This window comes from Nelumbo lutea, chromosome 4, assembly GCF_056320005.1.
Source record: "Nelumbo lutea isolate HS-2025 chromosome 4, American lotus-T2T, whole genome shotgun sequence".
In the NCBI taxonomy this organism is placed as follows: domain Eukaryota; kingdom Viridiplantae; phylum Streptophyta; class Magnoliopsida; order Proteales; family Nelumbonaceae; genus Nelumbo; species Nelumbo lutea.
In genome coordinates, this window is record NC_142687.1 from 26,583,814 (window position 1) to 26,601,291 (window position 17,478).

A 17,478-nucleotide genomic window follows, 5' to 3' on the forward strand; every position below is an offset into this window, starting at 1 on the left:
TGATTAACTGTTTTCTTAATCTCATATTGAGTTTTCATTAGCTGAGAAATGCCACAAAATTGTAATATGAATACCATTCAAGGGGGGGGGGGGATCAAAATCGTCACAAGTTATTGCATATTGGATATAAAAATTTCCAAGGATAGCGTTGTGAAAAACTGAAAAGAGAAATTGTAGCTGGAAGCCTTGAACTAAAGAGGTCCAGGTGTGGTGGGTGAGTGCAGTTATTGAAGCCAGTACAAGAGACATGTTGGTCCAAAAAAAAAATGTATGGGCTACAGATTTTGTTACATCTCTCTCTCTCCTGACAAGTATGTCGCTCATTGAAGTTCGAACTATTTTAGAGTCAATTTCCTTTTCGTTTAGCATCAGCAATCAGCATTTGGTATTTTGGTGTATTGTCATCTTCATCAAGGGTATGGTAGGGGGCACTACTAAGATTACTGGTTGGTCCTCCCCCAAATAATTTTTGATTGGACAACCCTAACTGTCCAATCTCCAAGCCATTTTCAATCACAGGATCATCCTTTTCTGGTTGATGTTTACAATGGAAAATTCAAGGCTAGAGAGTGGACAGAGAAGTTAATAAAGGACCCTGATTGAAAGAGGAGAATGAATCCGGTTTCAGGAGATTGAAGGTGGGAGAGCAATGTCGATGCTCAACTGTTTCAATCACTTGAATTTGATTAGCGCCAAACTTATGTCAGAGATGGGATAAAGTTGAAGCCGGGCCGAGACCTTAGTAGCTTTTGCTTATGGGGCTGAACAAGCTGTTCTTGTTGGAGTTTGGACGTTCTTCAGTCCTACGGTTACATTGCTCCTAGCACCCTTATTTACAGGCGAATTACTTTTTGGGTCCCAAAACTGCGAAAGCACTTCTCATAGTCAGGTGCTATCACAAAGAGGCTCCTTGGTGCTAAAGACCTGAAGTAATGTAAGAGTTTTCTAGAAAAGAGAAAACTTTTCGTCGTGTTACCGAGGGTTCTGAAATTTACCGTGACTAGGGGTTTCTGTCACGTAGAGAGCTGACATGGCAGACCCCTTTGTTCTTCTCATGGGGAGCATTCTCCTTTCTTCATTAGCTACTTATTTGATTTCTTTGACCGCATTAGCTACTTTCTTTGTCCACATTAGTCCATACCCGCCGTATATTACACCTTTTTTTCCCCATGAATAACAACACTTCAATTCTTGAATTTAATCAAATTGTAGACCGAGAAGAGTTACTCTTTCACATCTTAGGGGGTAAAACTTGCCACGTGGCACTATGGAAGAGCTCTGGTCTGGACCCAATATGGATTGGTAACTCAAAGTAGGGGTGTGGGTGGGGGTCAATTATTAAACCTCCACTTAGGAAGTAGGCAATCTTCTCTTCTCTACCAGAGTACATGCAACAAATGATCAAATTGGACTTCTGTTTTTTTTTTTATCACCCATTGAGTGATGCTTACCGTTTACCGTTTCATACATCCATTGACTACCAATTTTTTTTCTCGATTATACTTTGCTTAATATTTTTTTTCTCAACCAGTGTAGGATAGTCTTGTCATATGACGTAGAATTTAAAGTGTTTGGTTTCATTAAATGCTTGATATGAAATCAAAAAAAATGGTAGAGCAGAGGCTCTCTTTTATTACTCACATTCGCTTTAAACAAAAATGTTGAAGCAGATTGGACAAAACAAGCAGCAAGCTAAGCCTGGTCTGATACCGAGTTACTGACCACTGGATACTCGACTTACCTTCCCCCCCCCCCCCCCCCCCCCCCTCTCTCTCTCTCTCTCTCTCTCACTCGCTTTGTCTGGAACAGATGTAACAGTTGTTTATAAAACATAGAATTAAAATCAACCCATTTCAATAGTTGAACTCGAGAAAGACGCCCATAATTTCAAATGCAAAGACTAGATTATATTGCTCAAAGGAAAAAAGGAAAAAAAAAAAAAGAAATAGGATCGACCGATCGATCATCAAAAGATCAGAATTCAACCGGAAACAGTGGTGAGTTAATGCAAGTCCTTTGTAAGAGGGAAGCTGTGAATACCCAGTTGTTCTACAAGCTTAGCGAGTTTAACGTGCTTACTAGACCAGAGCTCTACCATCTTGGCTTCCTTCGCATCGGCATCCCTCTGGATAGCGTTCAGTTGCTCCCTACATTCGTTTTCAATCTTATCAAGATAGGCCGTCTCTTCCTCCCTCAGAGACCTAATCTTGGCCTCAACCTCTTCCATCTTTTCCCTCATCTTCCTCGCCTTTTCCGACTCCAACTGCTGCTCCAACCGAGTCAGCCTCCACGTAGCCTCCTTCTTATGCTGCAACCAGCTTTGCCTCCCTTCCTCGAGTTCCTTGCAATACTGAACAAGCGTGCCCATTTGATGAACCGTGAAGAACCGCTGGTGGGTCAGACCCATATCCTGCGACACCGAGTCCAGACCGGTCGGCTCCGAAGGAGAGAGCGAGAGACTCACAGACGGTGAAGGCGTGGCTGAAGAGGAGGAAGACAAGGACGAGGTTGACGAGACCATGTTGGGGTTATTCATCCACGCGGGAAGAACAGCGGTGGTGCTACTGGTGGTGGTAGCCAGTGATAGAATGGGATGAGCTTCGGGGAGTGGGAGATGACTAGGCATCAATAACGAGGAAGGGAGAAGCGATGGTTGTGGTTGCTGCTGGTGGAGCTTGAGGAGCTTGGGCTGAACGTACTTTTCTGCAAAGGTTTCCAGAATGTGGTCGTATTGGCCGTGTAGAGAGCGTTCAGGAGTGGTGGTGGGTGGTGGGGTTGGCGAGGGTGCAGATGGGTCAGGGTGGTCCGAGGGGAGGAGACGTTGCTGCTGTTGGGTTTTCTGTTGTTTCTGCTGTTGCAGCTTGAGCTGTTTCTCCTTGAAGACTTCCCACCACTTGCCGAGGCGCTTGGCGGTGCGACCGGGGACCTCGGAGGCGATTTTCTTCCACTTGTTTCCGTACTTGGCTTGGAGAGAGATGACGAGGTTTTGTTCTTCTGGGGTCAAGGAGCCTTTCTTGATACCAGGCTTGAGATAGTTCTTCCACCGCTCGAGGCAGGATTTGGCGTCTCGGTCCAGGGATTTGCCCATGCGTTGAGAGACGAGGTGCCATTCTTTTGGTCCATATTGTTTAACGTAGGCGCGGAGGAGTGCGTCTTCTTCGGGTTGCCAACGTTGCCTCTCCTTCATCTCCTAACCAACATATCTCCTGCTGCTGCAGCTTCTTCTTTTCTGAAGAAGACGAAGATAACAGTTCATCCATCTAAACCCACATTTTCTTTTTCTTTTTGTTTTTCGTTTCCCTTTAGCTGATGTAGTATTGGAAGTCTGGGCTTTAAACTTTGGAGTTAAATCGAGAGGGTCGGGATATGAGAGAGAAAGAGAGAAGTGGTGAGATAGTAGCCAGGGCAGCAGAGGGAGATGGGGCAGAGGAGGCGTCAGAAGGGATGGAAATGACGGGACGAGAGATGAATGATCAGATAGGAGAGAGAGAGACCAATGGTTTTGGGTTGGGTAAAAAAAAACTTTGGATGGTTTGATGAATAGGATGGCTTTCAGAGGGGAGTGAGAGGGGAGTAAAAACTAAAGAGGAGAGAGAGAGAGAGGGGGGGGGGTTTGTAGTAAGGGAGTAGAGTACAAGACGAAAAAAGGAGGAAGCAGAAGCAAAGGCGTTTCTGGGATCTGTAATGGGAAGTGGGGGGGGGAGCTAATAGGCCTGCTTGCCTATATGTCTCTACGTGGTGCTTTGTCCACTGTCCACTCCTACTGTTACTGGTGTCTATACATCTATTATCTCTGTGCTAACCTAATAAAAGGAGGTCAGTCAAGGAGAGTGAGAGAAGAGCTGCATATCTATTACGGTTTATGGTTCATGGGTTGATGATGAGTGGGAGTGGCCAGTGGCCATAGCCGAGAGTCTACAGCATTCTGGATTCATGGGAGATGATGGCAGTAGAGGGGGAGGGCGATTGCAGTCTGCAGAAATGTTTGTTTGTTTTATGGTGTGGTGGTGATGAGATGCACTGATGAATGATGATGCCCTGCCTATCTTCTTTTTCTTGATTGATTTTGATCTCCCTTGTTTCCCTCGCGCTTCCCAATAACAGGGATTTTTAGGAATTTGAGAGACAATGATGCAAGAGGATTATGAACCCCAAATTTAAAATAAAAATAAAAAAGAGAACATTATCTGATTTTGAGGCATCAAAATATACTCTAGGAGGGGGAGAGGCTAGGGGGATAGCAAACTGTTTCAATCCTTCCATACGTAGTTGTATGGTACAATCCACTACAACCACATCCAGGGAGATCCGACCCATCACTTCATGGGTCTCTTTTGCTCAACCATGATAATTTTGATAAGATGGGTTTTGCCTCGTTTCTTTGAAATTCTTGTTGCTCATATTGATTCTTCGTGGGTGAGAGTGTCGTAGGAAACAATGGTTTAATTACTTTCAGAAAGTGTTATTTATTGAGAAAATTTAGATTTTATTAGATGGGGCCCATCCCATTGAATTGTGATTGAATGGTGAGTTGGACCATCCTTTAGGGTCTATACATGTGATCCGTCTACCCTAGACCCTGCCCTTTGATGGGTACCCTCCCTAGTGGGAGAGAGGGGGAGGTACTCCTTTGGATGATGGAAGGAATGAGAGAGTGTCTTTTTTTACTTTCCTTTTTTTTTTTTTTCAGTCGGATCCCTTCGTACATAGATATCGTTTTTACTCTCTCTCTCTCTCTCTCTCCATCTCTTCCACTGCTCTACCACTGCATTGAATGGTGACTGTTGCTGCTGCTTTACTGCTGTTTTGGTGCTGGCCCTGTCAGAACCAGCGAAAAATCCCCACTACTACTGCTTCTACTACGTCCATTCATCAATCCATCTCGCTCTTTCCCCCTCACACAGAGAAGAGAGAAGTCTATGTGTGAAACTGTGAATGTCAACGTGGCCAATTCCAAATTCATGTAGAATCTAGCTGCAACTTTTGATGGGGATAAGTGAACTATTTATTCCAATCAGATGGTTGGAGGGGCGGCTTACTGTTGGACTATCTCACTCCCACTTTTGCTACTTTTGCTCTCCAAATTAAAAAAAAAGAAAAAGAAAAAACACTTTTTATCTTGTTGATTTTTTTTTAAACTTTTTGCCCTTGAAACTTGAAAGAGAATAGAACGAATGAATTGTCAAATCATAGTAGATTGGCATCTTTGCTATACACGTGGTGTACGGATCACAGTTCATGAAACGACCCGAAAGCCTTCCCAAGTCGGACCTATTATTCGGGCTCTGAACCCGATTGGGCCAACCAAATCCAGCCAGAATTGATCAATTGGTCTTATTCTTTGGATGCTTACATCACTAAATTGAATGGAGCATAAACAAAGGTAAGAGTTGGCAAAGAAGCCGCACAGGGTGCTCCCACCACCCACCACCACCCGTGCTGCCTTCTGACATGTGGAATTTGTGGTGTATTTTGCTGCAGTACTGTTGATGGATCCGACGCCTTTGTACCCTCGAATTGCTAGTGTGTCCAAATCCCAACTCAGCCATGACTCCAATAATTTCTACTAAAAGTCTAAAACAGGAAAAAACACAAACCCAAGTAACAAGAGAATTTCTCCATTGATTTTGTCACTTTCCGTTCCTCCCAAGTAAAAATAAAAAAACTAACTTTAATCCAATGTTTTAAAAATTGATCCGGAACTGAAACCACTTTGACAATTGGTTTTTAGGTTAATGGTTCAATCATTTAGTTTAAAGAAATGGTTCATTTTAATTTAAAAAATAAAAACGGCAAAAACCATTATGCAAATCAATCAGGTTGACAGTTTGACCACCCGGGTTGAGGAATCACTGGCCAAAATCTACAATTTTATTTTTGGCTAAAAAAATGGGTTAAAGGTGAATCAGAATTAATTGTTAACCGTTTCTGGGCTGAATGGTCCAACCATCTAAATTAACGATGGCTCAAAAACCAGGCTTTAATCTAGCAGATGGGTCTTTTGATGGTAGAAATTTGAAGTTTACTCCAAGCTTTGGGTCCCACGAAAGTGTCCTGAAATTCTGTTGATGATTTTTCCGATTTTCTTTTTCAAACCAGATGGGTCCATAGATGGTAGAATATTGAAGCTTATTCCAAGCTTTGGAGCCCAACAAGGTGACCTTGAATTTTAAGAAAATTCTGTTATCTTTTTTCTGAATTTTTTATTCAACTGTGTTGTATCATCTAAGCATGTTTTGGGTGCATTCCAAGGGTCACCCTACGGCAGGAGGAAAGGGACAGCATCGCCAATTCAGGCTTTCCTTCTATTATTGGGAGAGGCATTTTGGGTTGGGCCCATGGGGCATGGACAATTTTCAATTTTCTCATCCACCTGGCCCCAGAAGACCCTAATATGGATTAAAGCATATTCTTTTTTTTTCTTTTGGTTCCTTGAATGAATCAGCTGTCGACTATTATTGTCCTTAAAGATAAAGTAGGCTAGAAATGAAGTGAACAAGTCCAAGGGCTACTTCATACTTGGGCTCCAACTTGGGGCAGATCAGATAAGGTCATGGTAGACCAGTTGCTGCTAGATACCCACTAAAACAAAGTCCAAGCTAGCTTAGTCTAATCAATGTAGCCTATTCTAAGCCAGCCTACCTTGAAATGCCTGGTCAGGCCGTCCATTTGTGAGTGAATATATATATGGGCCTAGGCTCAGCCTGATCTAGGAATTAGACAACTTGGTAGAGAATAGGCTCATAATTGCCGAAGATCACATCGTCCATTGCTGCTCTTTGTGGCCCCCTTTCGCCACATCGATGCTCCACTTCCTACCTCTAACTAATGCATTCGTAACTCCTCTGCAGTCTGCATAGTCCCAGAGGGGAATACGGAATACCCCCACATGCATTATCCATATTTGGGTGGCGCTTATTTCAAGTATATCCTAAGGTCCATCATCCATGGACGGAGGACCCATTTGTTATCAGCAATTTTTTTGGTAAAACTAAGTGTCCGTTGGTACGTGGTCAAAATTGAAATTAGAATTGGAATGGTCTATTTTCATAATCTATTTAGTTCAGACAAAAATGGGAATAAAAAATAGAATCAATGGGAATAAGGTTTCATTCCTAAGAGAGGATAAGGAATGACCATCCTCTCAAATGAGGAAATGTTATTCTATCAAGAATAAGAATGTGATTCCAATTCCACCCAACCAAATAGTTAAAATCAGAATAACCCATTCCGATTTCAATTTCAAACCCCTATTTCCATGAACCAAATGGGGTCTAAATTAATTACTGAAAGCAGATGAAACATCTTTCAGAACTAGCTCCCGGATCCAGTCTGGGATAGCCTCAATATACAAACCAGATTCTTTCAATCCCCCAACAGTAAGGTTATGTGCCATAGAGTTTGCATTGTTATTTATAAAGACAACAGAAATGTTTCTGTCTTTCAAAAAATTCAGAATATCCTGCACCAGGAACCATGGTTTTTAAAACCATCCCAGAGACCGAACTGGTTAGGGGTCCGGTTACCGGGTCAAACGGTCCGACTGTTTGAATGATTAACCTCGAGTCAGCAGTTTGCTGACCAAAATCAAAGGTTTTTATGAAAAAATCGGTTTTGAAAACCATGCCTGAAACGTTGCATCGTTTAGCTAGAAGGATATTTCTTTTATCGATTGCAGAGAACAAGGAATATTGGAAATCACTTTCCAACAAAATCTTTCCTCCTTTATAATTGGCCAGCTTCAGACCTTGACAAAATGCTAGAGCTAGAGCTTCTGCTTGGATTGGGGAGTTCACCTTGCAATTCCCAAAAGATACTGTTAACACGTCCCCTTTATCATCTTACCTCTCTCTCTCTCTCTCCTCGTCTAGTTGGCTCGTAATTGGAAACATGAAGGAATTAGGTAATTGGAAACATAAGGCCAATAGGGAATTGCTTTGCTAGTTGAGACGTCCACATAGAGGTGTCAATTGGACTGGATTTGGTCCAATCTGATCCAGTCCAATGTGAATCTATTATAAATGGATCAGGTCCAATTCAATCCAATGAATGTTTTGGATCAATTTAGACTGATCCAGTTCAATGTCTGGACCGCTCAATCTGTTCAAATTCACTTTTGATTTAGATTGGTTTCAACTCAAATCCGGTCCATTCACTTATACTCTTATCTTATATCAATGGATCAGATATTGGCTTAATCCAACCCAATCCAATATAAATTTGTTACAGACGGATCAGGTCCAATCCAATCTAATAAATATTTTGGATCGGATTGGTTCAATCCAATATGTCTTATTGGTTCGTCCAATTCGTCCAAATTAATTTTGGACTGAATGGGGTCCAATCCAAAACCGGCTCATTGACACCCTTACGTCCAGAGAAGTCATCTAAAGGATATTATTTCATGTAGTAGCATGAGTGGGAAGTTCAAATGTGCTATGTCCGTGGTTGCGACACTCCCTTGCAACCCCAAATAAATCACTGCGATGTATCCGTGTTTGATTGGGGGTCACAAGGGACTGCTGCGACCATGGTTGCAGCGTGGATTGGTTGGCGCATGAAGCTTTATCTCATAGATGGGAATTTCTTCCTCTCAATCCCCTTGTTTTGCCTAGTGATTTAGCTCAAATTTGCTTATGTGATGTTTGGGGCCGAACTATTCCCCATCTTGTGTATCTCCTCATTTTTACAAAAAAAAAAAGTACTCTCCAATGGCCAATCATCTACAATCTACATTGCTGAAGAGATGAGAGATCCATCCCATGAACACCCAAAGATTGCGGAATAAGGGGGCGAATTTCAAAAATTTTTCTCTCCCTTCAACTGGGAATCACATTCCCTATTTAGAAAATCATATTTTCAAGGACCACTCTTGAACCTTAAACTGAAACAGATCTGAACCAAAAGGAATATGAGAGAATTATACATGATACGGAGAAGTAATATCTCCCAACGAAAGTGTTCACGCCCAAGGAAGGATCCAAAGACTGCTCCCACTGAAGATGGGACAGTGCAGGATGGAGCAGAATCAGCAATGTTCTTCCCCAAGAACTCTGTCATTCGCAAGAATCAGTAGAATGGTATGTGAGCACAGATTCCTTTCAATCCTTTCTCAAAGAACTGATGTCAAGATCCAATCTTGACTTCTCCCACAACTGGAGATCGAACTGGCAAACAGGGCGACAAGAACAGGGAGGCGGCAAGAGAGTATTCGCAGGGTGCAGAATTTTCTCTTCTTGATTTCAGCACTAAAGAGGATCTGATGTATCTCTTCTTCTAAAGGCTGCCGCCCCCTCCTTCTTTTTGTTAACTTAAAAGATCAGCTTCTAATCCCATTAGGAGCTGCTTATCCAAATCATATTTGGATCAGCCTTCTCTTCTAGTGATAAGGATAAACCCTTATCTTATTTGTAGATTAGATCAGCTTTCTCCTAATCCCATTAGGAGGTTTCTAGATCTGAATCACATTCAGATCTGGACTCTCTGAGTGGATAGGATTAAGACCCTATCCTATCTGCTAATCCATCTCAGAATTCTCCCCTTTAATTAATTAAATAAATAGCTCAATTCGAAATGGGCTTTAGGCCCATTAAGCTTATGTGCTCACTTAACCTTCCTAACTGCCGCCTAGTTGGGCTTCCTTGTATGGCGTGGGACCCAAGCATTGATCTACACATCAGCCACATGGGTTCGGCCCAGCCTTTGTTACAAGGCCTGGTCGAATACACTGTTAAAGACAGTGCACCCCCTGAAACCCATTGAATGGGCTCTATGGGCCCAACACTTACCCTAAGTGGTCCCTGGGCCAAGCCACCTTGTAACACCCAGGGACTGTGGGCAGACGCAAGATTATCCCATCGGGTATTATCCTCAATGGTCTTACACTTAACCTCTCAGCCCTTAATGATCATACACTGCCCGACAAGAGAGGACCTCTCCCTCGGCTACAAGGAACAGTGTTGCACTCTCTACTTATATGGATCCCGGGAATTAAAACCTTTTTGCAAACATTTTAGAAACCATAATATATATACTTTTATATCTCATATAAAATATACTTTGCAGAACAAATCTCAACGGTTGAAATCGGTTGCCGGCAGTCTTGGTTTCCAACAGTGAGAGTGCATCCCCGATCGTTACCTTTGTCCGACAAAGGGGCTGATCCTGTCACTATGATCACCCACTCAGATGAATTCTCGGATTGTCCCAACATACCCAGGTTTTGACCCCCGCTAAGGATCTCACTGATTGGTACATCAAAGACAGCTCGATCTGACACCTAGTGCAGTATCATAATCGAGTCTAGGGGTCGGGTGTAACTTTTCAGTTTTGCCCATCAATCTCCAAGGTCCAGGGCAATACTAGAAATCTGGTCCAGTTCAAAGATTCAATTAATCCCACACTGTATGTGCCTAGGGTCTCACCCCGGTAGCTGAGACAAACCACCCCAACCGACTTGGTGGCACCACAGTGTCAGCCTTGTCAAGATAGGTCTCCCCAGACCGACCCACTGGCTGTGAACATTCTAAACTAACACGAGTCTCAATAAGTGTCCAGTTTAAGGGTATTACACAGAAACATACCAAGGGAACATGAATCAAATATGCACTTTTATTCATTTACAATAAACTCATAAAGTACATCAATTTTGATTGAAGCTAAGGGCATACAAAACTTTCTAACAGCTCCCACTTGCACTTAGGTCCAATCAAGTACTAGCCGGAGTCCCATGCTTTCCACCTGTTTCTCAAACACTTTCTGTGTCAGTGGCTTAGTCAATGGGTCTGCCACATTCTCCGCTGATGCTACCTCTTACTATCATCCTCCCGTTGGTCCAGTGTTGTCATACAACAATGGAATGGGTGATGTGCTGAATTCCAAATTCATGAATGAACACCTTCATTCATAAGGTAGCCTCACTTACGGCAATGCGCTCGGCTTGGGTTGTGGACTATTAATTTGCAACTTAGGACCCTTGTTTGCTGACACTCAGGAAACAACACACGATTCTATGGTGAAAATATATCTAGATGTAGACTTTCTATCATCTAGGTCTGACTGGAAATCGGCATCTGTATACCCTTGGATCTGTAGTGAGCTACCGTCGAATACTAGACAAAACTCTTTTGTCCTTCGAAGGTACTTGAGTATGTTTTTCACAGCAGTCCAATGCTCCTGCCCTGGGTTGGCCTGAAATCTGCTTACTACACTCATTGCCTGAGCTATGTCAGGACGAGTGCACAGCATGGAAAACATGATGCTCCCTACGACAGAGGCATAGGGAACGTCTTTCATGCCATCAATCTCCTCAGAAGTCTTGGGAGATATCTTCTTGGAGAGAGTGACTCTGTGCTTGAAATGAACATTTCATTTCTTGGAGTTTTCCATGCTGTATCTTTTGACTATTTTGTCAATGTAGGCAGATTGGGATAATCCTATTATCTGCTTCGATCTATCTCTATAGAGTCGAAGACCCAGTATATAGGCTTCTCCAAGATCTTTCATGCAGAATTGTTGTGATAGCCATACTTTCACCGTAGTTAACATACCTACATCATTCCCAATGAGTAGAATGTCATCTACATACAGAACCAAGAAGGTAACCTTATGTCCACTGTACTTCCTGTAGACACAGGGTTCATCCGGATTCTGCTCGAAGTCAAACGATTTGACGGCAGAGTTAAAACGGATGTTCCAACTTCTAGAAGCTTGCTTAAGTCCATAAATGGATCTATTAAGTTTACATACCATGTTTTCCTGACCTGCAACAATGAAGCCTTGCGGCTACTGCATATAGATATCTTCAGTAAGATCTCCATTCAGGAATGCAGTTTTGACATCCATTTGCCAAATCTCATAATCATGGTATGCTGCTACAGCTAGTAGGATCCTAATGGATTTAAGCATGGCCACAGGCGAAAAAGTTTCCTCATAATCGATGCCCTCTTTTTACGTGTACCCTTTTGCCACCAGACGAACCTTAAAGGTCTCAACCTTACCATCGGGGTCCTTCTTCCTCTTGTAAATCCATTTGCAACCGATTGCTTTTACCTCGGAGGGCAGATCTACTAAAGTCCAGACTCCACTGGTCTCCATTGAGTCCATCTCTACTCTCATGGCCTCCACCCACTTCTGGAAATCTATGTCCAACATAGCTTCCGTGTAAGTCACGGGATCCTCCTCACTAGTCAAAGTTTCCACCAGGTAACTATCCTGGTCACAACCATAACGGACTGGTGGCCTGGATACCCGAGTGGATCTTCTAGGTTGGTCACTACCTGGAACTTGTGGGACATCTCCCACTGCTCCTGAGCTCTCCTCATCAAGAACAACTTCCTGACGATGGGTGTCCAGGATATAGTCGGTTTCCAAGAATTGCGCATTACGACTGCAGAACACTTTCTGCTCACTTGGGTCATAGAATAGGTAACCTACAGAGCCTTTTGGGTAGCCTACAAATAGGCAACGACTGGTCTTGGATTCCAACTTGTCTACACTCGTTCTTTTAACGTGTGCTGGACAACCCCAAATCTTCAAGTGTCTGACACTTGGTTTCTTTCCGGTCCAAAGTTCATATGGAGTATTAGGAACCGATTTGGTTGGAACTCAATTCAGCACATAAATCGCAGTATCTAATGCATAACCCCAAAAGGATGTGGGTAACTCTGAGTGTATGAGAAGCGACCGGACCATATCCAATAAGGTCCTATTCCTCCTCTCCGAAACACCGTTAAGTTGTGGTGTAGCAGGAGGAGCTAATTGTGATACTATCCCATTGTCCTTTAAGTAGTCCCTGAATTTGTCAGAGAGATACTCGCCACCTCGATCTGATCGAAGGGCCTTAATTTCTCTCCCTAACTGTTTCTCGACCTCTTGTCTAAAATCTTTGAACTTTTCAAAGGATTCAGACTTGCGTCTCATTAGGTACACGTAACCGTATCGTGAAAAATCATCTGTGAAGGTGATGAAATACACGTGAAAAATCATCTCAGGGGACCACATACATCAGTATGTATTAGGTCAAGTGTGCCTGTACATCTTTCAGGCTTACCGTTAAATAACTGTTTCGTCATCTTGCCTTGTAGGCAAGGCTCACAAATGGGAAGATCTTCTACAGTTAGAAAATCCAAAGGACCATCCTTTACCAACCTTGTGATTCGGTCAACACCGATGTGGCCAAGTCGATAATGCCACAGACACATGGGATTAACTGTATCACAGGCTCTCTTCTTGGGGATTTCAGCCGATGAAGTTTCGGTTATGTTAGTTTCTAGAGAAGGATGTAGAACATAGAGACCGTTCTCTAGTTCCCCGTATGCGATGAATCTGTTGTTTCTTTTAATAGTAATCGTATTACTAAAGAAGACAGAATAACCATCTGCACACAGTTTTGAGACAGAAATCAAATTTCTCCTTAAATTTTTCACATAAAGACAGTCTTTCAGTACAATTGTTCATTCTCTAAAAATTAACTCCATGGTTCTTATGGCCACGGCTGCAACAGTTGCAGAAGTCCCCAAGTAGAGTGTGACTTCTCCTTCACTTAGCCTTCTGCTTACCTTGAACCCCTGCAGTGAGTTACAAGCATGAGTTGAAGCCCCGGAGTCAATACACCAGGACGCAGAAGCTACCAACAAATTGGTTTCTATAACACAAGTTTTGAAGTTACCTTTCTTGGATTCCAGGTAGGCAGGACAGTTCCTTTTCCAGTGGTCGGTCTTCTTGCAGAAGTGATAGGCATCTGATGCTTTGTCTTTCTTCTGCTTCTTGCTCTTAGTGGCTTTCTTCTGAGGCTTCTTTGCCTTCCTCTTTCTCTTGCTTGTCTTGCCAGCTTCAACAAGCATGGCTACAGGCTCATCCTTTCTAATCAGTTCTTCAGCTCTTTGCAACATATTGCTGAGCTCTTGTAAGCTGTCATTCAGCTTGTTCATGTTATAGTTCATGATGAACGGATTAAAGGAAGGAGGCAAAGAGTTAAGGATAGCATCTATCTAGGTTGCAAGGTCCTACCCGGATCCAAGAGCCTCCAGTTCGTTGATGTAACCCATCATCCGAAGACAATGGTCGTGAACTTGTTGACCCTTGGACATTTGTGCGGTCATGAACTGTTTCAAGACCTTTTGTCGAGTAGAATGATTCAGCTCTTCATACATTGTCCTGAGACTGTCCAATATGTCTTTGGAAAGTTCGATCTGATCGAACTGCCTCTGTATCGGGTTGTCCAAGGAGGTAATGATGTAACACCTGGCAAGGGAGTTTTTCTCCTCCCATTCTTGATAGTCTCTCCTTCGGGCCTCAGAAGCCCTATCACCCGGATGCTCCGGGGCAGGATTCTTTGCCACTTTGTCCAGCTTTTCAGAAGCTAGGACCAGCATAAGGTTCATGTACCAGTCAGCATAGTTTGGGCCCTTCAACTTGTTGTCATCAAGCAGTTTTGCAAAAGATCCGTTTGCCATTTTCTGATAAAAGAGCAAACATCTGTCCACAACCTAATTTGATTCATGTTCATTTTATAGATATGGATTTTAATCTACGATCCATTTCCATTTATTCGTCTCTGAGATTTCCCTCCTTTCTCAGTGACGGAGACTACGGGTTGTCTCTGGAAATGTGGGAAATCACATAGGGTGCATGGAGCCAACTGTTTCAGCTGCATAACCCCACCACCTTTCTGTGAAGGATCATATCCACTCATCATATGAGTTCTCCCTATCACATGCACTCATATTAGCTGGAGGGAACAAAATTACGCCCTAGTTTGATTTTGGTCAAACCAAAGTGGCTCCCACTAACTTTCATAAAGCCAGATTTCGGTGGTCCTTGAATCGGCTAGGGTTCCGCACGAAACCTCTTGATGAGGTGTGGGGCCCACCACTGAGGGAAGTCATCCAATGACCAAAAGGGACACCATGGCAATGATGTGCATTCAGCCATGGTGTGCGCAAGAGCCACTGTCGAATGAGCATGGGCCAAGTACTTATGGCCCATGTACGCAACACATCACACATCCATACATCTCATGCAGGGATAAATTGATCCAATCAATTAATTATCTGTAAGGCCCGCTGGAAGCCCGTTAAAATTCCATAATATTAACCATTAATATTATCTAGGTATATGGGCTGAATTAGAGTTACCCAGTTCGGCCCATATAGCTTTATCCTTTAAAATGGGCTTTTGCAGTTTTAACTATTTAAAACTGGGCCTTTACAGGCTGGGCCGAATTAACCATTTAATTAAATATCAATCCTTAGGCCCATTAGTGGGAAAATAGGGCTGATTTTCAGCCTTGATTAAACCCTAGAATTGGTCCAAACAGTTTGAACCAATCTCGGTTCGAATGGGTCTAGGGTTTGATTTTTAATTAAATCTTTAATTCAAGAAAATAATATGAAATTAAATACTGATAAAAGGAAAAACAAAAATCAGTCAATCAGGGCTGTTCGCACAATCCTTCCTGCAAAATAGAGGTTAGATCACAGAATGCAATTTCACAAACTGCAAATCGCAGATAGCGCTTCTCTCATCTACGAAATCTCCTTCTCTGCGAAATCTCCTTTTTTGTGCCGCCATCTTCGATCCAAAATAAAAATAAATAGAAATCCTATTTCTATTAATAATTACATCAGATCGAATACCTATACATCAAGTCTAGAAAATAAAAAAAAATTATTTACAGACCTAAAAATAATTCAAGAACTACAAATCGCAGGTTCCCTGCGCAAACCAAGAATTCGATCTCCTCTTGTACGAACAACCCATAAATCAAGAAAATTATAAAGAACAATTCTAAATAATAATCAAATTTATTTAAAATTAATTTCAGATTATTTGCCCATCTGTTTTGGGAACAAATTTCCCAAAACCCATATCTGCGCAAATTGGGTAGAACGCCTTCTCCCTAATTGCGTAGGTTCAGATTTGAAACAGAATGGTTCAAGATTTGAACCATAGCTCTGATACCACTGAAGGGATGAGAGATCCATCCTATGGACGCCCAAAGATTGCGGAATAAGGGGGCGAATTTCAAAAATTTTTCTCTCCCTTCAACTGGGAATCACATTCCCTATTTAGAAAGTCATATTTTCAAGGATCATTCTTGAACCTTAAACTGAAACAGATCTGAACCAAAAGGAATATGAGAGAATTATACCTGATACGGAGAAGTAATATCTCCCAACGAAGGTGTTCACGCCCAAGGAAGGATCCAAAGACTGCTCCGACTGAAGATGGCGCAATGCAGGATGGAGCAGAATCAGCAGTGTTCTTCCCCAAGAACTCTGTCCTTCGCAAGAATCAGTAGAATGGTACGTGAGCACAACTTCCTTTCAATCCTTTCTTAAAGAACTGATGTCAAGATCCAATCTTGACTTCTCCCACAACTGGAGATCGAACTGGCAAACAGGGCGACAAGAACAGGGAGGCGGCAAGAGAGTATTCACAGGGTGCAGAATTCTCTCTTCTTGATTTCAGCACTAAAGATGATCTGGTGTATCTCTTCTTCTAAAGGCTGCCACCCCCTCCTTCTTTTTGTTAACTTAAAAGATCAGCTTCTAATCCCATTAGGAACTGCTTATCCAAATCATATTTGGATCAGCCTTCTCTTCTAGTGATAAGGATAAACCCTTATCTTATTTGCAGATTAAGTGGCTATCCCAGGAGGTATACCGAACATTACAATTGTAAAGTTTATGCCTATTACAGGGACCATTGTTCAATGGGTGAAAGGGAATTATTAAGCCATACCCCTCTCTCCCTTTCTCCCTCTTCCTAAAGGAAAGAATGCATTCCCCTATCCATGATTCCATGGATGGTTAGAAGAATAAATACAGCAGGCACGTTGAATTTATCAACCTCAAGGGCTTACGAGTTCCCACCTTGGGGTTGTAGTTAGGCTGCTGCACCATGCAGCTCCCCATGGGTTACACCACTCTCATCTCTTACAAAATAAATGTCTAAAAGTTAATCCAGCTTGGTCCAAATGAAATTATAACAAGTAGCCAATATGACAAATAGTTGGGAGTAGGTTCTTGAAAATTGAAGACCCTCATCAAATCTAGCAACATATTAAGTAACCAAAAATAGATAAAATAATATCAAGAATATGGGAAATTTGTGAATAAACATTTTGCAACTTCTTATCTCACCCTTCAAACATATGCAGTACACAAAAAACTGTTGGACTGAAGATGATAAAACAATACCTAAAACATTTACAACTTAGTAAGTAAAAGCACTTTCATATCTCTCCCAAATCTTTCACAATGATTCAAAGTCTTCAATACACCCTTAGATCTGCCACAAGTGAAATATTTCAAGAATGTGTCAGATATGTATTCAAATTTTGTACATCAACTGGGAAGTAATAGCTGCTGATAAAAAAAAAAAAAAAAACTGGGAAGTAATAGAAACTTAACAATAGTAAACTCATTTTTCACCAATCATAAAAATGGTAAAATATATTAACATTTATAAATC

General features: G+C 42.1%; 1 protein-coding gene across 1 annotated transcript; it reads right to left on the reverse strand.

Moving 5' to 3' along the window:
* Positions 1-1,885: 1,885 nt before the first annotated feature.
* Positions 1,886-4,237, reverse strand: LOC148854746 (protein rough sheath 2-like). Its single transcript, XM_088985188.1, has one exon. It carries the CDS (start codon positions 3,185-3,187, stop codon positions 2,003-2,005), a length of 1,185 nt encoding a protein of 394 aa, XP_088841314.1. The 5' UTR covers positions 3,188-4,237; the 3' UTR covers positions 1,886-2,002.
* Positions 4,238-17,478: the final 13,241 nt, after the last annotated feature.